General features: G+C 48.0%; 1 protein-coding gene across 5 annotated transcripts in view; it reads right to left on the bottom strand.

Moving 5' to 3' along the window:
* Nucleotides 1-540: 540 nt before the first annotated feature.
* Nucleotides 541-23,034, bottom strand: part of LOC144729382 (protein FAM3C-like) — a 37,157-nt gene continuing 14,663 nt past the window's right edge. For 3 of the 5 annotated variants that reach the window (XM_078609624.1, XM_078609623.1, XM_078609622.1), the window contains 8 exons: nt 21,115-21,222; nt 19,061-19,090; nt 14,393-14,516; nt 11,428-11,486; nt 10,870-10,920; nt 9,885-9,969; nt 8,563-8,689; nt 1,660-1,975 (listed from right to left, as the gene is read on the bottom strand). In XM_078609624.1, coding sequence (XP_078465750.1) covers nt 1,886-1,975; nt 8,563-8,689; nt 9,885-9,969; nt 10,870-10,920; nt 11,428-11,486; nt 14,393-14,516; nt 19,061-19,090; nt 21,115-21,222 — 674 coding nt within the window. In that variant the 3' untranslated portion in view covers nt 1,660-1,885. Of the gene's footprint in view, nt 1,976-8,562; nt 8,690-9,884; nt 9,970-10,869; nt 10,921-11,427; nt 11,487-14,392; nt 14,517-19,060; nt 19,091-21,114; nt 21,223-21,403; nt 21,481-23,034 lie in introns of those variants that run through there. The other 2 variants (XM_078609625.1, XM_078609621.1) reach the window with 2 other exon arrangements.

The following is a 23,034-nucleotide window of genomic DNA, read 5'->3' as shown; positions in this document are numbered from 1 at the left end:
GGAACACAAACACAACGAAATCGTGAAGACAACGATGCGTGGATACTTTTGCACGCAAAGGCTCTGCATGGTTGGCCTTCAAGCCAACCCGTGACATTAGTTTTACAGCCTATCGTGGGAGTAATATGCACTTTTAACGGTAGGCATGTATACAAAAGGCGTTCAAATGATGACAACTCTACATTAGGTAGCATTGCCACCCACATGTCAAGTATTACATTTCCAACATTGGCTAAAAAACCGATGCATACAAAATGTCATGGTATTCTACAAAAGGGGAAAAAAAATGCAACCCAATGGAGAAGAATTTGGTTTTAGGGTCTCCCAAATGCTGGATTTCAAAAGCCTAATTATTAAAACTTTTTCCTTTCTATAGACTTCATTAACGTGTCTAAAAAAAAATAATCCACGCTTCAGGCTGCCGTTTCAGTTCACCGCTAACCACACGACAGCCAATCCAATTGCACGCACACATTTTTTTTATATATTTTGCACTATTTGATTTAGAATAACGTTAGAAGTAAATCCATACGAGTCCAATTTAGTATTTTTGATTTAAGTTTCAAGCGATTCCACAGCAGTCTGGTCGGCAAGATGATTGCAAATCACTTATTTTTTTTTTTAAACGTACGTACAATCCAGCTTCAACTTATTGCTCATTGCCACTGGCATGACATCACAGAACCACAAACTATATTAGGGGGACTATTACGCACGCCACCCCACCCGATCAATGCCCATCGCTAACCAAAACGGTCTGGCCAGGGCATGCCAGGAAGCCAGTGGCTCTGCGGTGGGGGGGGTGGGGCGGGGGAGCGGTTCTCCGGTCGACCGGTGAATGACATGGCAACGGTGCGAGGCCATGCTTGTGCCTACGGGAGGGGGGCGAGTACAGCAAGGAGGTTTTGCCGACAAACTCGTTGCAGAGTTTTGAGCGTCGTTGCCCACGCGTCTGTTCGCAGGGTTCTTCGGGAACTCCGGGTTTCCTCCCAATTATTGATCAAACAACTTAAAAACAGGACCCTCCAACCCCCCCCCCCGCCCCCCTTCTGCAAAAGAGGAAGAGGCTCGGCGTGGTTTTCGCACATCAAAATCTAAATGGTCTGAAGCAGCACTTGGTGCCACGGAGGAGGTCACTACAGTTGACACTTCTCCGCGATAAAGTTTTTAGAAAAGTAACTCCAACACCATAACAAGGCCAACATAAATATCAAACCCAGCAGAACACCCCCCCACCTCCTCCTCTCCCTCTCCACGAATCACCTACAAGTTCATTATACATTCAATCGGGTACGGGAATTAAAAGAGAAAATGCTGATTGCGGAAAATGTACACGTTGGACGCGCGAGAAATGTGTAAGTGGCATATCTAGTGTACAGTCTTGGCAATGCTTAGCCCAAAGTGTTTCCAAGTAGGCCGCTGCTGGAGGGCTTGTAAATAATAACGGGACCCAAAGGGAACCCGAGCAGTGAACGTGCCGGGGGAGGAAAGGGAAAAAAAAAACCGGCGTAGATTTTCGCTTGAGAGTCCCCGTGTGCGAGCGGTAAATGATATGAAAATTGCACGGACCTCGATCTCTCTCGCGCGCGCGTGCGCGCCAAACGCCGAAATTAAACTTAATTGTGCTTCGTTCGGCTAATGAGCGCAAGCAGCCGGCTATCGTTACAAGATTCACATAAACTGTTCCCGCGGATTGTACAGAGAGAGACCAGACGGCGGATGGGCGAGCGAGACTCTCCGCCACGCGTAAATCCGATTAAATTAAATATAGCTTCAATTAAAAATATTTATAACATTCCTGAAACGGTAAACGTACGCGTCGCGTGCGCGCATCAAAATGTTTCGCACGACGCCCAAACTTGCGGGAGGCAAAAGGTGGGCTCCATCATTCCACTTTTTGTGGGACGCATCCTTCGAGTTCGATCAGCTCGGGCCAGCCCTCGTATTTGTTGGTCTCCTTGTTGTTTTTGATGTGCTGCGAAGGGAAAAAGAAAGGGGCGGGGGAGAGATGTTAAAGGCTTTCGAGGCGCGGCTCTAAAAACACGCGGATGTTGTGCATTAAGGGGTCAATGCCGACTATTCACAGGCCGCCCTGGAAGTCACGCGATGACGGTAATCTGCCACGCTGGCCATCGACTAACTGCCGTGTACCCATTTGTACTGCCGAGTGGGTAGAGGCGGGCGGGGGGGAAGGCCTTGAAGAAACCTGTAACGTTGCATTTAAACTTCCGAGCTGGGAGACGGAATCAAACTGGCAGTGACCACTGCACAGCAAGCCCAGTGTGCCGCTAACCGTAACACCACGGCAGCATGTACCGATCTCTTGTTTTTGTTTTGGCAATGAGAAGCAAAGCAATGTGGGATGGTTGTCCCCCCGCCCTGCAGCCCACACCCTCACACTTCTCCCCACAACTCCCCACACCTCCCCCAACCACCTCCCCCCATCACCATGCCATTTTCACTGACCCCGCTGCTAAAGGTTTCTGGGATATTTGGCACAGGAAATTGTGCCGGTGATAACGAGCACTGAATGGCGGTCATTGTGTCCGCAAGCTTCACGGAGGTGCGAGGTTAAAGGTACGCAAACAAAGAAGCCACTTAAGTGTTCTTGGCCATTTTGTGTTCCTCGAAGACACCGGTGCAACCGTCAAGCGTACCAGGACATCAACAGGCCGATGCACGCACCCACACCTCCTTCATGAACGGAAAATGAAATATGCAAGTGGCAGGTGTGTGCGACTCTGACCATGCAACCCGAACTAGAATGATAAATACGAATTTTGATCTTCCACGAAGCTCATGGTCCACCCTATACCGCATCCGTACAAACCGTGGCAATAGATGCGGATACCTGACGCACAAATGGAAAATTTAAAACTCTCCAGTAGTGTGCGACTGTGGGTCATCCAGAACAGATTGTACAATGATTCAATGCCCGATACACAAATATGAAGGAGACATCGCAGCAATAAACTGCTGCTGCTGCCACGGTTATCTGGCTTGACCACCTGGATGTGAAATTGTAGTTGCTGCTCTGCATCTACATCAGCAGCCATACGAAAGAAAGAAAAACAATTGGCATTCATTAAGGTGCAATTCATCCAGGGATCTCAGTGCGCCATGTACAAAGTTAGGAAATATAAATAATATTACAAGGTCATCCGAAAGTCATACGTTGTTGTCCTTTGCCTACACCTCCGATGAGCACGGTTGGCTACGAACGGTGCGAAAAAGTTCAAACGCACATGCAAGAGTTGAATAAATTGGCACCCTTACATCGTGACAAATCACGGAATTGCTATTGGGGGTATAGAATTGTTACTTTCCTAAAAAATAGTAATTCCAAATGCCTCCGACATCACTCGTCTTTGTGGACAACATTGATGATGCAGAAAACATCTGCGGAATAGTGTTGCTCGTTGACACACTTTTTCCCTTTAAAACCAAAAATGGGATAACATTTGGCAGGGGAAGAAGAGAGGAAATGGCAGTAACGATGTAAAAGTGGGGACAAAAACGATCAATGGGTTTTTTTTAAATACACAAACAAAATAAAAAGCGGTAAAAATCGAACACAGCATGTCCATTAGCCAGGTGCGTAACGCGACCGTGCAATCGGACGTCCATTAAATAAAAAGATGTGCCCTTCCCCTTTGATTTACCCCAAAGTCAGCCGCCATCGACAAACGCCCTCAATGCACGCTCCCAATGCACGCCCTTCCTCCTGCGACCCCCCCCCAACGCTCCCCCCCCATCCACCCCGTTCCGGCCTCGTCGTGCGCGCACGGCCGCTCGCTGCCACCACAAGGTTTTTAACGCCGGCGCCTTCCGTACGCGGCCGTTAAAAGAAAAAAGGCGGTCGCTTGAGGTGGCACCGCGGGTACCATCCCGTCGTAAACTCGGCAGCACGATACGTCGATTGATACGGTCTCTAGAAATGCGGCCGCGCCTCAAGACGCTGTCTCCCGAGCCTTTAATTTGAATAGGGAGTCGATGGCACGGATGACTGGGGGGAGAGGGGGGCGGGGAAGGCAGTTCCAGACCATGGCGGCAAGCAGAGGAGAAATAGAGGCCCCTCTCTCTGAAAGGTTCAAGGTGTGTATTCGGGGTGTATTAATGTCAACCCATCGAGTTCAATCTATTATACTGGTAGGAACCTCCTGGTTACACCAGCCCACAAGGGATTATTGTGTCCGTCCGTCCGTCGTGCAGGGAGGAGCTGGGTGGGGAGCGTGGGGCTGGGTGGGGAGGGGCTGGTCACCCCGTGGTGCCCTTATAAAACTCAACGTTTAACCTACTCACGCCGGCTTGTGCCCGCCCTCAGTCGGGCATATTTGCGTAATACACCATGCCGCCGTTGACCCTGGCCATTGACCGAGCAACCCAACGTTCCTACCAGCTCCCTCCGCAGGAATGTGTTTATGGTCCAGATATATCGAGCTTATCGTGTGTGAGAAGCAGTTATTCTCTGCGTACATAATTAGTCAATGAGAGCCCTTCTTCTAGGGACCAGAGAGGTGCTATGGTGCACCCCGCACAATGTTTGCTGCAAAAAACATCTAAATCGAAACTGAAACCACAGATCGGGAAATTGCAGTCGATCGTGAGAGGGGTAATCATGTTATGCTTAGATTTGTTATTTAGTTAGGAAACCCTCTCTGAGAGTCTCATGGCTTTTTCAGGAGGGGTCCTGCATTGGGGTGTTTGGAAAATGAATGATGGGTTTCACTAACCCACTTGCTATACTACCATCTACTGGTCATATTGCAGCTGTATAAGGCAGTATATGTTTGGGTTTTACAAATCTGAGTCACAAGTCTGCATCACCGCACCTGGTTTCCAAACACGACAAGCAAAGACACGAGGATGTCCAGTTACAAACTTCTGCAGTGAACTCTGTTAGGTGTCACTGTCGTACCGATTGGCTGTACACGGTTTCCAATGAAGAGTCTTCTATTCAGGTGAAAGTAACCGGTGAGAAAAACGCCTTATGGCCCATTCTGGCTGAATTCAATTGTTGAAATCTCAGTTACATTAATCGTGAGATTTGTAGTGTGTTCACACTGTGGTATAATTACACGGATTTTTCGTATTGCTCAGGTAACTTGAAGGGATCTCAATCAGTTCTAGGATATCTACTTCAGCGGGCCACTCGCTAACGCACAACGGTGGCGGTGCAATGCTGAAGACGGCTGCTTGCGTTATGGCCGAAACGTCGTGAGAATGATTTTATTTTTATTATTTTCCTTCTACGTGACTTTACCGAAAGAACCAAGAAGGTGCAATGCTCTTTGAGAGTTCCAACTGGGAACTTGGTCTCATGACATCGAGACAAGTTTAAGAGCAATGGTGAAAGAGACAAAACAAAAGCGTTATTAAACATATTATTTGCCACATCTAGAGGCTTCGCTCACCTCGTCTGGACGCTATCATACTTACCGTCTTCAGGGAACGTCGTCCTGCAATAGTTTCACTCGCCGTCAGACCATGCGGTCACAGCTTGTAAATAATTGCAGTCGCGCACCACCACCTAGTGGCAGCATACGAGGTGCACTCCACTCCCTCGTCATTAGCGCAGGATACGATCCGGAGATTACGAGGGTATAGGAAATATCGGAATAACACGTCTTTATTTCATCACTTTAATCTCACAACTTTATTTCTCTACCTCTCGATGCAGTCGTGTAAAGTTCTAAATGCGATTTGGGGACAGCCAAAACCGCGGATATCAAGTTCGCGATAACGAGGGAAAAGCTGTACGAGTGCATGGATTCCCCTACAGATCTATTTATGTCCCGAGGACTTACTGAAGGGCCTTCCTCTTCCCTAGGATGATCTGGGGCCAAGCTGCCCTGTTCCTGGGGTGCCACGGTGGCGAGATATTAACTACCTCGCCTGGTATACAGGAGGACGTAGGTTTGATCCCAACCCTGATTGGCTGTATATTTGGACTTTGCACGTTCTCCCCGTGGTCGCGTGGATTTTTCTCCAAGTCCTCCGGTTTTTCCCTCCACATTTAAAATCAACGCGTGTTTAGAGTATATGGCTGCTAACAATTTCCACTTGCTAAGCCACTTCGTTGAGCTATCATTTGTGGCCAGGTCGCTTCTGTGAAAGAGCTGTATAGCTCAGTGGGTCACGGGAATGGTGAATTGTTATTTGACCATGGCCCCGGTCAGTGTGGGTTGGTGAACGTAAGGAACACAGAAATACTGTACAACAATTAATTTTGCTGCACCGCGCTCTTGCTGCAGCCAACGTAGCGCAGAGGCCCTGTCATGAATGCTGGTCACCCATCCAAGCACCTATCAAGGCCCAAGCCAGCTAAGCTTCCCAATGTGTGAAAAAAAATCGTTTGCATTCCGGTACGATTTAGCCCAAAGGGCAAGGCTCGATACGAAGAGCGAAACTTGACAACGAGTCGAGGGAAAACCTGACAGCAAGTGTCATAGCAACAATGAGGGAGCGACCGCGATGAATAAAGGTAAAGTATCTCCGCGTGAAAGGAAAGGACACCCAGGCAAAGGTGAAACCGCCAATTGAGAAAGGTGTGGTCTAAGACATGAGCCAGATACAGCGAGACAGACATATTAAGTTTCCATACAAAAGAAGTAGGTTACATGGTGTAAAAAGGGCTGGCCTTTTAGTGCAAACATATTTAAGTGAAGGGGCCCAACCATTATAAACTCTCATCTGTCAAATGAAATGTCGAGCAGATAACGCCACTTTGGATATGCCAGGATGAAGAGTTACATGCGTAACATTTGATTTGATTCACGGTTCTTATCTGGAGAATGTTGAAGATGGAAAATCGATTAAACAAAACTGCAAAGTTGCCTCCCGCTCAACTGATTATGTACATCTTGCCTCATCATTTCACCTAACGAGTCTACAGTTACTCGCTGCTACGCAGTTTACCGGACGACTACACAATTCAGAATGCCGACTCAGAAACGTTACGGTGGAGAGAGTTACATGGGCAGGGTTTCCCCCGCACATGTGAACTCCCTTGCCTGGTATGCAGGATGTCGCGAGTTCAATTCCGATACTGACGCCTGTCAATGTCGAGTTTCCCTCTCCCCATGGTCACGTGGATATTTCTTCTCCAGGTTCCCCGTTTTTTTCTTCCACACTTAGAAACGTGCATTTAAGAGTATTTGGCTGCGATAAATTTCCACGTGATAAACCACTTCGTTGAGCTATCATTTGTGGCGAGGTCACTTCTGAAAAAAGTTATATTGCTCAGAGGGCCCTTACCTGGTAAAATAAAAAAAATAGTTGAGTATAGTTTTTATTTTTATATTTAAAGGGTGTCCAACAAAGAGAGCTCAACTGTACCTGACCCGGATGGCGTCAGTGATCACCTTATGAATAACTTCGAAGCGGCCTGCTGTTCAAACGAGCGCTAGAAGATTTCCATCGACTGTTCGCAACCCTGCGCCGGTGGTGTCATGTCCACGTTCCTTCGACAGGGGCCAAGTCCGTCCCACAGGAGCCTTTTTTTTCCAATTCACTGCAAGGAAATGAGGGCCTCCCCACGCCGTGCTCGGACGTGTGGGGGTTATTTGACCATAGTTTACCGCGCTGATGAGTGCGCGCTGCCCTCCCCTGCCCCATGACGTAGCCCCGCGGCCGAAAACGGTGGTCGCCCATCCAAGCAATGTTCAGACTCAAACCCTGCGTGGCTTCCTGGATCTGACGAGATAGTAATTGCAATCTTGATTTGAAGCTTTCGTGACTGCAGGAATCCATACTCTTTGGTCACGTTGGTAAATCACGATGTTTCGGGTGCAACACAAGCGTCAGGTGGGAAAGCATGCCCGAAACGTCGTGATTTATTTTATTTTATACCTATGTGACTTTACCGAAAGAACCAGAGTATAATAATTGTAATTGGGACATTTATAAAGCATAAGTCACCCAGGGCACTCGGTGCACCATTCTGGTTGATTGGGTCATAGGTACAGTGTACGTAAAGCACTGTACATATGCCTATTGAACAACCTCTTGAGGCATGAACACAAACACATACATGAATTAAGACCTTAAAGCAATGGTTCTTTATTGCAAGGCCCGCGGGGCCACTGGCGGACTTTGGTGGCCTTTAGTGTAGCTCCTGACGCACCCCCCATCATTGTGCTGTCAAACACCAGTGGCTTCAAATGTTTGGCGGCCCTCACACTGATGTCTTATCGGTGGAAGTGCCCCCCACCCCCTCCGAAAATGAGTGAAGAACACTGCCTTTAAAAGGCACAAATAAGTTACACAAGCTTCGACTGCGATAAGGCATTGCCTGTGGATGTCAATGCAAAAAAAGAAACCCTCAATCTACATATTGGTCATAGGCTTCCACAGGGCAACCACATGACGCAACAAAGCGGCACCCTTTTTAAATGGCACTGAGAAATGCGAGTGGCTCAAGTGGACCCCGCGACCGGTATTTGAACTCGCGCGACCTTTTCCGAGCTCGAGTCGATCACTCGAACAGTGTCGCCGCACGTTCAATTAATCACAGGAAGCTAGAGAGAGAGAGAGATGAGAAACTGAGAGGTCTTTTCTTACCCTTTCAAATGGGCTCTTCATCCTGATGCCCTTGGCTCCCACAAACACCCAGCTGTCACGGAATCCCAAGTCACTGATGAAGCTGCTACCCAACTCCGCCAGCAAATTCCGAGCCTCGTCGTTCATCCTGCGAGCGACGACAATAAATAATAATAAAATAACATCACTCCAAATCACCATCCCCCCCCACCCTCAATCGCTCTCGACAAAATTTCCAGATGTTTTTGCTCGCTGCGCAGGGGCGTCACGCGCGTGCCCGATTAGGACACAAGCGGGACAATAATGGGCCGGCGCTTACAATAAGCGTGGATGGGCAACCAGCATACCTGGAGAAAATCCAGGCAGCATGAAAAACGGTTGACACTCGGAAAAAAATGTTAAAAAGTCCAGCACTGGATGGTGACATGAAACCATTTGCTGTACCGCCGACTCCTCGATACCCCGCAGCCCCAGTGGGGCCACGTGTCACAGGAGTCGATTCACGTCCATTGACCTCCTGGCTGAAATGCGGAAATATTTGTTTCCCAATCCAGCAAAAAATGTGGTACCCCCCTGTGTGTTTAACTTCCGAGCCGTGGCAAGTTTGAGCATTATTCAGGGCGATTTGGTGATAGCCAAATTACGGAGCGCTCGTTATTACGCTTGGCACGGCACATGGGAGGGGCGTGTGGCACGGCACCACGCCAAGACCGCCTTTAGCTCCATGTGCTCCGGCACGAATTATAGGATTGGGAAAACTGCAAGAGAATTACACAGGGTTTCGATGTCAATTGCCACCAATGTTGTGCATGGTCAGCGATCGAAAGCGGGCCAACGAGACCTTCAAACAATGTGAGAAAAAAATCGCTCAGCTGAGCAGGAATCGAAATCGGGTCACTGGGTTCGTAGTGCAGCATGCTAACCTGTACGCTACCACCCACCCCCCACACAAGACAAAGATCCCCCGTGTAGCCTTAACATACTTCTGGGGCAAGTGCTGTTAGTGAGCACCTATGAAGGCCAACACAGCACCATAAGGGGGTTGGGTACCCAGCACCACGCCCGGCCGCCTTTGTGTTCCAAGTTGCGAAATTTAAACATCGCACCAGGTACTCATTTGAGGCTGGGTCGACCTCAGGGAGGCCCTTAAACAGGTACAGATAAATCGTCACTGGTGGTGGCCGTGGGCAGGAATCGAACTCTGATCTCTGCCAGGTTCGTAGCGCATGGCGCTATCTGCTACACTACCGCTCCCCCCCCAGACACTATACGCACTCACGTGATGATAATAATAATGAAATGTATGTTTGCTCAAGAAGATCCTCGTTCAGCAAACGACTCACTTGCTGGCCGCGTCATCAAAGGACGCGATCATAACGATGGACCCATGCTGTATGCCCTTCAGGAAGACGATGAGATCATTCACATCTGAAAAGCAGCGAACATGACAAATTGGAAATCAAACAAAGTGTAAGTGGGAGCCGGAATTTTAATTGTATTTCTTTTGAATCATTTTATTTGACAAGCGTGCTACGATTGACCTCGCTTCCTGCAGCAGTTCAATGAGTAACCAACTCCACCCCCTGCAGCGGTACGACAGAGCGCCCGTTGATTTTAAAAGTAACGTTTTTGTTTAACTCAAATTTGTTTCAGATAGCACAGGGCACGAGATGCGTAGAGGTACGTGTTAACCCCAGACAAAAGCAGTTTCTTTCTTTGTGAAACAGATCGCTTTGAAGAGGTCAAAATTGTTGAAAGTATGGACCGCTCTTGACTCATACACCTTAAACACAGTAAAGTCTCGATAATTAATCTGTGGGAATCGGTGGTAGGAATGATCCGGATATTAATCGAACACCGCAAATGCAAAACAAATGCAAAATATACCAAAATCGTATTTATTGTTTACTTGCAAAGAATTTGGCACGAAGACGTGTAACACCACGGGTTGATTTTTCATTTTTGGTTCGTAAGAGTTACCCGGTCACCGGGTCGCGAAGGAGGAGTGGCTGGGTAAATGGAACAATGGCACGAGCGTTTGCAGCGCGAGTGGAATACCGCGAGCTGTATTTTTTTTTTATAATAAACGTTTTTGGGTTAGATCGCGTTATTTATAAATGTGTCGTAACCCTCCATCACCCGACACGGCCAATCAGCAAAAAAGTGTCACGTTGACAAAAGACAAAATAGTTCACTACTTTAGCCCACCGGTGTATTGAAGAGTGAATCCACAACATTTACAATTTTACCCGGGTAAAGATATTTTATTGAAGGAAACGCTTAAGGAGGAAAACGAGAATTATTTTTCTTCCGACACCCTTCGCTTACCCCCTCCCCACATGTCCACTGACTTTGTAATCGTGAGTTCACCCGTCATTCCTGTGGCCAGACAAAAAGGGAGAGACAAAGACAGCAAAGGAGTTGCAAAGGAATTAAATTTGAAGTCGTAGGACAACCGCGTGAACTTATGGCATCTTCGCAGCAACGGCTTTTGGCTCGCCATCGAAGAAAGATGGTCACTGCGTCGCACGCTTTCAGATGCGCTTCTGCGGCTGTCTGGAACGCTCTTCCTTCCAATATTAGGAAGCCATTGGAGCTATGCACTTTTAAATATAGATTGATAACTCGTTTCCTTAGAGCTGCTTTTTGTTTAGTTTGTTGTTCTTACCCCACACCTACGATCAGCACGGCTGGCTTTGTTCGGTGCGAAAGAAGTTCAACATACATACAAGAGAATGTAATAGGATGACACTACGAATATATATATAAACTAATTCAGTTACGTTATTGTTTGAAACTTCTAGCAAATACAATCGACGGTCTGCCATATGAACAAATTCCTGCATTGAGCTAAAGGGCCTGACACCGACCAGGATACTCACTCACCATTCACCACAGCCATATTCATCCCCCTCCCGACGTTGTTTTTCACGCTGCTCATAATTCTGTACAAAAAGAAAATCGCAGGACGCGGAGAGCGAAATGTCAGACATCGCACCGAAGAGTGCTCGCTACAACCGAAAAATGCATCGGAGAGCCGCACGGCACAACCGCGTGAACCTATTTGATGCATCACACACACAAATCGAGTGTAAAAAAAAGGGTGCGAACGAAAGTCATGTGCCATATTTAAATGCTTATCAGATTAAAGCATTGTTTTGTGCTTTATCAAAATAACTGCAATAAGTATATATCTTTTTTTATTTGTATTTAAAGGATGGCAACATTAGGTGGTCTGGTAAATAGCTTTGTGTTCTGAAAGTTTTAAACAAGAGCGACAACACACAATGTGCATATTTAAAAGGGCAAGTAAACTCACACCGCTGTTTTAGAGAAAAAAAAACCACATTCAACAACAAAAAGCCACAAAGCCACTCATCAACGGCGCACGGCAATGTGGCGAACACTTTCAACGTCGGCAAAGCCCAGGGGTCGGCAACCAAAACAACAACAAGCATTATTTTCGAATTCGCTAAAAACACCCCCCAACATTTGAAAAGCCACAATGCAAGTGGTGAACACGAAACTGTGTTTCTTAATAAATAAGGTCACGTAAAGGTCCTTAATGAGCCGTGTGCTACTACAGAGCCGCAGGCTGCCCGACCCCTGCCAATGGTAAACCGGACTTCCATGGTCAGGGGTCGGCAACCAACAAGGAGGAGCCATTTATTTTGAATTTCAAGAGCCGCGCACTGCAGTCCTCAACAAAAACAAGAGTCGCGTGCGGCACCGCAGCCGCAAGATGCCGATTCCCTTGGAAAAGCCTCACAACGGACTGCCGAACATGTGCGGCAAAAAAAAAACTTGTCAGACAAAAACGATTTCCCCCGGCAGGCAGGGTCGCATGTCCGGTGGAGGAGGAGGCGGCGGCTAATTGAACGATTGATAAGCCTCCGTACAATTGACGTCGCTCACATCGGACACGCACTCGCGCGTCTTGAGTAACCGTGGAAAATTCGCGCCGGATTACGTTTGTCATGCATGCAGATTCAAGACAGAGGCCTGCGCTGTGCGACCAAAAATGCCCGCGATTTGTCAAGCGCAAGTACCAGGATATGTCAGGATTCACACCCGCCTGCCCACCCCCCACCGTCCCCCCACCGTGATTCTATGAACTGTCAAGATTTGGGGGTTGCGATTTCATTCTGTCTCGTTTTCTCACATCTCGCTTGTAGTTTCGTCCACTTCCACCGGCCTGATATTATGATCGTTATCAGCCGTGATCGATCCACTGCGAGATGAAGGCCTCTCGTCGCCGCCACCACCAAGGAGCAGACTCATGAATATATCAGAAGTTTCCCTTGCCTTCACCCCCCACCAGTGTAATGTAAGCATTGTGTTTTCTCATATCAGAGCTATTTTTATCATGTAATGTCCTAATATACAGCTTCTGCTGTATCGCCGTGCTATGAAAAGGCGGTTGAGCCGAAATATACCAATTATACATATAATTTGCATACATTGTAACTTGAACAAATGGAATATACATGTTAATCCACTGCTGGATGATGGCCTCCCCACACCGTGTGGGTCGTGGAGTTAGATTTGCCCTGTTGTTGCACGGTACATTGCAGCAAACGGTTTTGCAGCACTGCCCTCTGCTGCCCACAGCAGGTACGCTGCATTCATCACAAAACACAGCCTTGGCCGGGCAGTGGTGTTTCTAGGCGACACGTGGCTGTGATCCTGCACTGTGGAGGCTGCAGCGAGGGTTGGTGGATCACCGCACACAGATGTTGTGAAACTCTCTTCCCGTGGGCGCCGCGGTGGTGAGATGTTAACTACCTCACTTGGTATACAGGAGGTTGTGGGTTTGACCCCGATCCTAATGCCTGTATATTTGGAGTTTGCATGTTCTCCCTGTGGTCGTGTGGATGTTTCTCCGGGTCCTCTGGTTTTTCCCTCTCCATTTCGAATCAACAAACGTTTAAAGCATTTGGCTGCTGTACATTTCCGCACGATGATAAGCCACTTCGTTGGGTGATCATTTGTGGCCAGGTCGCTTCTGCAAAAGAGCTATATATAGCTCCGTGGGCCTTACCTGGTGAAAACAAAATTGTTTAGTTTAATAATTTTTGAGCCGCCAAGTAGCTTTCAAAGTTGCATAAGAATGAGCGCCGCCAGCCACAGGCTCGAGCCCGGGCTCGTGGATATACCCTGAGCATGACTGAGAGACCATGCTCGGAGCCTGCTCAAGTACAGCATGGCTCCGAGCCAGCTTGGCTTTGAGTCACGTTTAACTTGTCTCACTTGAGCGAGGGCCAAGCCTGAGCCGAGAGGCTTGACTGAGGAAACAGGCCTAAGAATGTAAAAGGTAGGGCTGAGCCTCTAGTAGGCGGTGGGGAGAGCTCAGCCCCCTACTGCCCCCCCCCTCCCTTCTGCCCCTCCCTCCCTGCCTCTACTGCTGTGCAGAGGTCGCAACCGGGTACCCGATACCCGTACCCTACCCGATACCCGGCTACCCGTACCCGGCCGGGTACGGGTGCCCGTTTGCGACCCTGGTGCGGCCGGGTACGGGTAGACCGTGAGTCACTGGTGAGTAACCATTTGTCACTCATTTCCCAATGTCTTGTCTCTTCTCACAATTCAAGTTCCTAGAATCAACCCACCCGCGCCTGCAACATGGATTCATCCCAGAGGTCGCAATCGGGTACCCGGTACCCTACCCGTACCCAGCTGGGTACGGGTAGGGTAAGGGTACGGCCGGGTACGGGTACCCGTTTGCGACCCTGGTGCGGCCGGGTACGGGTACGGGTAAGGAATCAAAACCCGTTTGCGACCTCTGCTGCTGTGACAGTAGAATGGCTGTGTGGCTGTTGCGTCGGCTGCATGTGTGTAGAGAAGGACTCACATCTGATCCTCCAGGCAGATTTTAGGTCCCACGATGTTGGCTGCCCCGGAGAGCAACCGGAAGGCGAAGTGTTTCTCCGGGCACGCCTCGGCAAGCCCGCATTTGTAACTGGGCAGCTTCGGGTCTGCGATTCAACGCACATTAAAAACAAACAAAACGAGAAAGCAGGCAAACGTAAAGATGGGCATGATCAAATACGGTGGCGAGATGTTAAGGGTGACATTGGTGGCGAGATGCTAACTGTCTCGCCCGGTATGCGGGAGGTCGTGGGTTCGATCCTGACCCTGACGCCTGTACATTTGGAGTTTGCATGTTCTCCCCGTGGTCGTGTGGATTTTTCTCCGGGTCCTCCGCGGTTTTTCCCTCCACATTTAGAAAAATGCATTCAAGAGTATTTGGCTGCTATAAATTTCCGCGTGATAACCCACGTTGAGCTATCATTTGCGATAGCCAGGTCGCTTCTGAAAAAAAGAGCTAAAAAGAGATCGGTCGGCCTTACCTGGTAAAATTAAAAAAAATCAGTCTAAATTGTTTCGTTTTTAGAACGCATCGTGAAGGTGAGAGTGGGGTTGTTGGCACGGACGTCGCATGCACCCTGTCTGCATGGTATCGAGATGCCCATGAAAAGTGAGCACGAGGTGATGGGTGCAGGCGAAGCAATTGCTTCCTTGGGGCACTACTTCCAGAAGTTGCTGCGCCCACAAGTGTCTCACGAGGGCCCTCCTGTGGCTCTCTCCTACTCTTCCACGATAGGCCAGACATCTTAGGGGGATACATGCGAGTACGCACACTTTAGCCCAACGCACGCGACCTGTGATCGACTAAAAAAAGCGACAAGAACCTGCTGTTAATGTAATCATGCACGTATGTTGAACTTCTTTCGCACCGTACGTAGCCAACCGTGCTCATCGGAGGTGTGGGGGAGGGACAACACACTAAACACAAACATCAGCTCTAAAGAAATTAGTTTTAAATCGAGATGATTTAAAAGTACGCAGCTCCGGTGGCTTCCTAATATGGGAAGGAAGAGCGTTCCAGACGGCCGCAGAAGCGCATCTGAAAGCGCGCGATGTAGTGACCACCACCGTCTTTGTTCGATGGCTAGGTAAAAAGCCAAAGCGAGGATGACCGGAGTTTTGCGTGAAAACACGACATGGAGGTTGAGATAGGTGGGACACGTTTAAATGATGGAGGGGGCAGGTTACAGAGTCGCACCCAAAAGTCGGAGACCAAGGGGAAGCCCCCAAAACTAGATGACAGTGATGGCGGTGGTGATGAAGAAACGGTTAGAGTGGTTCTTGAAGGTCTGGTGACAACTTTGCAACAACTAGCTGACCTAGCAGAAGGAAGGAAGGAAGCCGTGATGTGGAGCACCGATAGAATTTGCCACCATGGCTTCTTGTGCTTTGAATGTATAAGTTTGTTATTTACATTTATAGATTATTTCTTTCAGCCAGACGACATCGTTGGAAAATGAAAGACATGCCAGTGCTAATGTGATCATGCAGCCCAAAACTAGGGCCCGCACAGTAAAACGACTGTAGTCTGCACTCCCTTCAACGGAGGAGGAACAGAAAAACTCCACGAACTCTCGTCTCTTGAAGCTCTCTCTTCGTCGTGACTAGGAGACCTCGACATTGGCATTTAGCTCCTGAACACATTGCCATCATACGCAAGAGAAAATCATTGACTGGTTACGCTTAGGTGTCGGGAATGGCCGTGCACTTTCAAGGACTGTACTCGTAAATGGGGCGGCCCGCTTGGACAGCCTTGTGATTTGTTGCATAAACATTTACCACGTAGCACGCAAACCTAATAAACCAGTAAAAAAAACTCCCCACCACATTCATCATGAACATCGCATTTATCGTCGTCATCATCAGCCATGTCCACCTATCCACTGCTGGATGATGGCCTTTCCATGCCATCACCACCCCGCGATGCCACAATGCATCTTCGCTCCTGTACATGAATGGACATGATCGCTCCGTCTCCACGGAGGTCGTACTCAGGCGTGTCCTTGTTTCATTGTCTTGACTACCGGCCATTGTCCCTGCTAGCGACGTGCCCGTCAATCCAACCTGTTGCTCGGGATTTCTGGCCTATGACCAAATCACCCAGAATGCACCCAATTCAGTGAGATGAGCAATCACAATGCATAACAATCGGCTGATACAGGCTACTGCTGCGGGTCTACATTGTGAGCAGCAGAGGGCAGTCCAGCAAAATCTATAGCTATGCTTCCTGCCCCTTCACCAACCCACCCCTCTGGCAGTGAATTATGGTAAAATATCCTTCACTGCCAACAGGGCATGGGAATAGCTTCCTGCAGCAGTGGATTGACACAAAAGAGCTGAAGGAAAAAAAAACGTTTCCAGTATGTACTGTGCGTGGGTAATCCACAACGCCGCGTGGCAAGCCGCTGTTACACCGGCTGTCTTGAAGCTAACATCGAAGCAACGGTGACTGTAACCGAAGCAACAAAACCTTCATATTCATTTCAACCCCCCACCCCCACCTCACCTGCAAGGCAAGATACCTAATCCAAACGTGCTTGCCGAGAAAAACGTCAGAGCCTTTATTTCAACCGGGCGGCGAGAGTACATGGAGACTCAAAGACTGTTATTCAAGAACGAGAACACATCTCTTTGCAGGAGGAAGTTCTCGCTCATAAACATCGGGCAGTTCGCCAGCAACGGCTGAAACTAGCAAGCCCCGACTTGGCTGTTGAGACACCGATGGTCGAATCTTAATTTGGAGCTTTCGTGACTGCAGGAATTACTCTTTGGTTCTTTCGGTAAAGTCACGTATAAAGATAAAATAATAAATTAAATAATAGCATACGACGTTTCGATTGCAACACAAGCAATCATTATCAGGTATAAAAGAAATAGCAGCAAAAATCTAACCAGAAAACTATAGACAGACATATAAGCAGACAGATATCACGAGTCCGCTCCAGAGTTTTGCCTGCGTTGAATCGATTCGCTCTCGGTAGCCCCCCCCCCTCCTTCATGGGCGATGTGCTAGTTAACAAATGTTTTTTTTATATATATAAAAACACTAAAAATGTCTAAGTAATCAATCTGGAGTCATCAAAGACAATGTTGCCGGATTAAACCTTTCTCATTCTGAAACATCTGCAAGTTGCAGGATGGGTCCCGTTCACCGCCGAATCTCTGAAAACGCAAGCAGTTTGTGTTCATTTTATTCAGAGGCATAGCGCCGTTTATTTAAGAGACATTGTAACCGTAGCGACATAACCGCCACCCCGCGATAGCTGGCGAAAGAAGGTGCCATACGCGCCCTCACGCATTGGCCTCGTGGGAGCCTCGGTACAGATTCAAGATATTATTACGTTGTATGATGTACACGTACGTACATAATTGGAACGGGGAAAAGGGTTGAGGGAACAGATGGTTCTTGCAGGAAAGGACGCAGGATTTGGCTCATGAGGTTCCACGGTCGGAAGGAACTTTCACCAAATTCGAAGACGCTTGTCCTCGGCGTATGACAACGTAGTTTCGTGGCTTCTCAGATTTTGAGAGCTAAAGTCCGGGTTAGGAAAACGCAGATTGCGTTTATATTGGCAGAGGCATAGCGTGCAGTCTGAAAACTAACCAAGTCCAATCTAACAGATTATTTGGTGATGACGCCACTCCATTTGGCAGTGGTGGACGAACAAAAATAACACCAAACAGACACGTTAGTCATTAACAGTGTGGCCTTTAAAATAAAAGGAAAACATATACATAAAAGGTGACATTCTGGGCAATTGCCCTTCTTCACAGCACAGAGAGAGAGGTCAGAGAAATCAGCCCTAGTGCGATCTCTGTTGACTCCCTGCCCCTGCTTAAGTCAACTCAAGATCTCGGCCAAGATCTCAGCCTTTGAACGATTGCCTCTTCCTCCACATCGACGGTTAAACGGTAAAGGTGCAGCCCCTGCAAGTGCTTGCTCATGCCACTGCTGGCAGAAGGGCCATCCTCGAGAGGTGTTCGACTTATTCATTGTACGGTGGCGAGACCTCTTCGAAGGAAGGTGGTGGGTACTCACACTTTACCCCACCACTGCACTTAACCTGCCCGCTGATCGACTAACTGTGGCGTGCCCTGCTTATACCGCTGGGCGGACAGAGGCGTTCAGGGGGGGGGACTTAGGAAACTTGCACCATTGTTAGAACTGCCGTGCCAGGAAATTGAGTTAAAACAGTAACTTTTAGATATCTGCTATCTAAAAAACAGTTAGCCATGTATTCTTTCTTTCTCGAGAATGCTCATTTGCCACTGATGGATGTTGATTCGGTTGAAATCAGGATACTTTATAAAACGAAACTCTATTGCTAATAAAAAAAAAGATTTAGAAACCCCCATCATCAAAGAACAAGTGCAGGCCGGATAACCACGAGGTACAAACAACACGCAGAAACATGTAAAGAGCACTCCGCCTTTAAAGAAAACCCCATCGGCAGTTCCTGAAGAAGTGCAGAGTGGGCCTTCTGTCAGTCACATTTGCGGTCAGCCTTTCACGTTTGCTCCAATTATTTGTTTTATGGTGACCTATAACCACAAAATGCAAATTTTCAGAAACTGCTGATGTTTTTTTTTTACAGAGCACTGTAATCCCCACCGGAACGCACCCAACGCCACGGAGTTACTCACTACTAACCTGATCGTCGAGAAGGAGCGCCATTTGTGTCTGGAGGCGACAAGACAGAGAAGAGAAAAATGTTCAAAACTTGCATGGAGAGTATACCGCATCGCGGAATTCCACACGAGTGTTTTGACACTTGCGACGACGGCGATAAATGTTGTGTCAATTTATACAACGAACCGTGACACTCCATTACCAGTGGTGTACAAGCACGCATTAGAAAAAGTCAACAACAATGCACTAAAGAGGAGAAAATATAAATGTGTCATACTCTCCAGAGAAGATATGGTACTCTGGAAAGACATACCCATACATGTGCCCAGTGGCAAAAAAAATTACGCAAATCAGGTGCCACATTTACACAATCCCCTGGATTGTGTGTGTGTACATATGTTGAACTTCTTTCGCAATGTACATAGCCAACCGTGCTAATCGGAGGTACGGTGGGAAGGACAACAAACGAAACTACGTATGTATGTTGAACTTCTGTCGCATTGTACATAGCCAACCGTGCTACGTGACTTTACCGAAAGAACCAAGAATATAAACTAAAACACCAAATGTGGTTCTAAAGAAATTCGTTTTAAAATTAGGCACCCCCAACTGTTGCTTTACAACACGGGGGAATGGAGCGTGTCTCGTAATCCCGATAACGCGGTAGGATGCAACGTTTCGGGCAATGACCCTTCGTCTGGGCAGAGGTGCGAACACTTCACCCAAGGGTGTGATGGTATCATTGGGAGGGTATAGATTCATCCAAACTGAAATGAGTTGCCTGCTCTGTGATCTACAGGCAGAAGTTGAGGCCTCCTCCCCTTAACAGTCGGGTACCACAGGTAAAAATGTATCTCATAAATTCCGATTTAAAGCTTTCGTGACTGCAGGGATTCATCTTCTTGGTTATTTCGGTAAAGTCACGTAGAAGGGAAATAATAAAATAATAAAAATAAAACATAATAAAATAATTCTCACGACGTTTCGGCCACAACGCAAGCAGCCATCCTCAGGTGAAGAACAGGTCTGTCGGAAAGACAGCGTCTGAATGAACACCACCACGCTTGGCAGCGTATATTTAAGCTCTTCCCCCTCCAACCCCGCTTAAATCTATAGACAGAAAAAACTAAATCAAGGATGAATTTGCCAGAGGGATGAGTTAAGGCTCAGCTGATCCCTCCCCCCACGCCCGTGCCCGTGCCCGACCGGGTATTGAACCTACAACCTTCCAATTGTGAGACTTTTGTGCTCTAACCGCTGCATCCTCCAAAACAGAATGAGGTTTCTAGTTTAAGAAGATTATTTAACCTTTCCCATAAGTACGTATGCATGTTGAACTTCGTTTGCACCATACGTAGCCAACCATGATAATTGGAGGTGCCGGAAAGGTACTGAAAGCACTGTGCATCACAAACATAAAGACATAATACTCGTTGGGTCTTTCGGTAAAGTCCCATAGATAGAAAAAATAATTTAAAAAATGTCTCATATCTACGTGACTTTACCGAAAGACCCAAAGAATATGAATTCCGGCAGTCACAAAACTTTAAGTCAAGATAAAGATATAAATTGTTTGCAAAAGTGTGCAAAAACTAAACTAAACAATTTCTTTATATTTTACCAGGTAAGGCCCACTGAGCTACATAACTCCATTTCAGAAGTGACCAGACCACAAACGAAGTGGCTTATGTGGAAATGTATAGCACGTGATCACGGAGAGAACATGCAAACTTTAAATATACAGGGTCAGGGTCGGGATCAAACTCACGACGTCCTGTATACCCGGGCGAGCTCGTTAACATCTCGCCACCGTGGCACCCCTAAGGTACGAGGGGAGCTGCTTTCGAAAACCGAACGTGGGACAAAATCAACACGGGTTGAGGTGGGGTTTAAAAGACACCGCCGCCATCGCCTCCGCATCACGAACAACACTGGGCAGGGCGTTCATGGGCATGGGTGGAGGGGTGTGGCGGAGATTTAAGAGACCTGGCCAGATTGGTTTAATTAGTCCGAGGGCCTTTGCCTTCACGCATCACTGTCGCCTTCGCCGCTACATTCCGGTACTCGGTTCTTACCTTCGACGAGGAATCGCAGATTCTTGTGAAACTTGTTGCCCATCATCCGGTGGCCTAAATATAGCACCAGCACCGTTATAGCCCCGGCCAGCAGCATGCGTATTATCGCTGCACACACACAAATACAAACACAAACAACCACCCATGTAGCCGACACAAGAGTGCTGGGCCAAGTGCTGTTAGCGAGCACCTACGAGAGGCTGGCACGGCGCACGAGCGGGTGTGGTGTGCACGGCACCATGCCTGGCCGCATTCGTCTCTACCGGTGCTGATGTTTTGCATGCCTTACCAGTTACTTAATGAAGCGCGAGTAGGCAAGGGAGAGGTCAATGGACTGGTTCCGTTAACCGCCACCGATGTTTGCCGTGGCCGGGAAATGAAACGTGGGCCGCTGGGTTGGCAACCCAGTCTGATAACCATTGCGCCACCGCTCCACACACACGTAGTCTTACACACGCACAAGCGCATGCAAAGCCAACTACCAAACTAAGATAAGGATGGGCATTGATTGGTGTTTCATGCACTCACTGTATGCGGCCACAACTTTGACTGTGAACAGGGAAGTCAAGCGAAAAGTGGAAACAACACGTGAGAGATGTGGGCGAAGGGAGGGCAAAGAGAATGCTCCCGAGCTGGCTGAAGTCCGATTACAATAACCGAGATGAGGCAAAAGCCCTGGAATGGGTCACTGTCGGTGGTGAAATCTTGGTGGAATTCTTAAAGGCAGGAAGGATGTTGGGAAAGCGACCTACACAGGCAGCAAAAGGAGCATTGCTGCTGCTTAGCAAAAGTGAACTGAAGAAGTTGAAGACCAGGGGAGGATGGACAGAGTTTGAGCCAAAAACAACTAAAGACTAAGATGTTAACTACCTCGCCTGGTATACAGGAGGCCGTGGGTTCGATCCCGACCCTTACGGCTGTATATTTGGAGTTTGCACATTCTCCCCGTGGTCACGTGGATTTTTCTCCGGTTCTTCCGGTTTTTCCCTCCACATTTAGAATCAACATGCGTTTTGAGTGTTTTGGCTGCGATAAATTTCCACGTGATGATAAGCCACTTCGTTGAGCGATCGTCTGTGACAACCAGGTCGCTTCTGAAAAAGAGCTACATAGCGCAGCAGGCCTTGCAAGGTAAAATAAAAAATTTGTAAATAGTCAATGGTGCACAACGCACAGAGGCAGCAGTTAAACGGGGCAATACATTGGGTGAGGAAGGAAGAGGGCAATAAACACAGATGAGGAATGGTAGCAATAGGGAAGAGAAGACATGCAACTAGGACATGCACAAACAGCCACCACCCTCAAGCCGAAACACCGGCGGCTCTAATTTCATACGCGACCCATCTGGCTGGGAACCGACGAGAGGGACACGGGCAACATGAACTGCGTCAGGGAGGACAGCGAGAGAAGGTGAAGGAAGCAAAGAGGACCAGCAGAAGGGACGGCAGCTGTGAGACGACATCACCGAGTTCGGGGGGCAGGGATGCACCACTACTTGACAGAGACTCAACTCAGGAAAGGAAGAAGATTTAATGGGGGAGGGACGAGGCTTGCCCAACAGCGGGAAGTTACAAGCCAAAGAAGACAAAACGATCTGATAAGGAACACAGAACCCCGAGATTAGGGGAAGGTGATGGTAGCTGGTGGCAGTGAATGCCCCCCCCCTACCCCAGCTTAAAGTGAAACACATTGTTCGGTGATAATGCTTTGGCAGTGGTGCTTAAAATGTAGCTCTTGTCTAAGCTTACACTGGCAACACACATGGAGAAGATAAGCGATAGGCATGGAAATTATTGTGGTCACTTACCACAATCTCTAATCTAAATGTGAACAAGCTTTCCAAAATAAGCATAATTTCCATAAGTGAAGACATGGAATTGAGTTCTGCCTATGTATGCATTTGCCCATGACACTCCATGG

Source organism: Lampetra planeri, chromosome 32, assembly GCF_965212315.1.
Source record: "Lampetra planeri chromosome 32, kcLamPlan1.2.h2, whole genome shotgun sequence".
NCBI classification, from domain to species: Eukaryota; Metazoa; Chordata; class Hyperoartia; order Petromyzontiformes; family Petromyzontidae; genus Lampetra; species Lampetra planeri.
The sequence above is the reverse complement of the archived record's forward strand: the minus strand, read 5'-3'. Positions and strand labels throughout refer to the sequence as shown.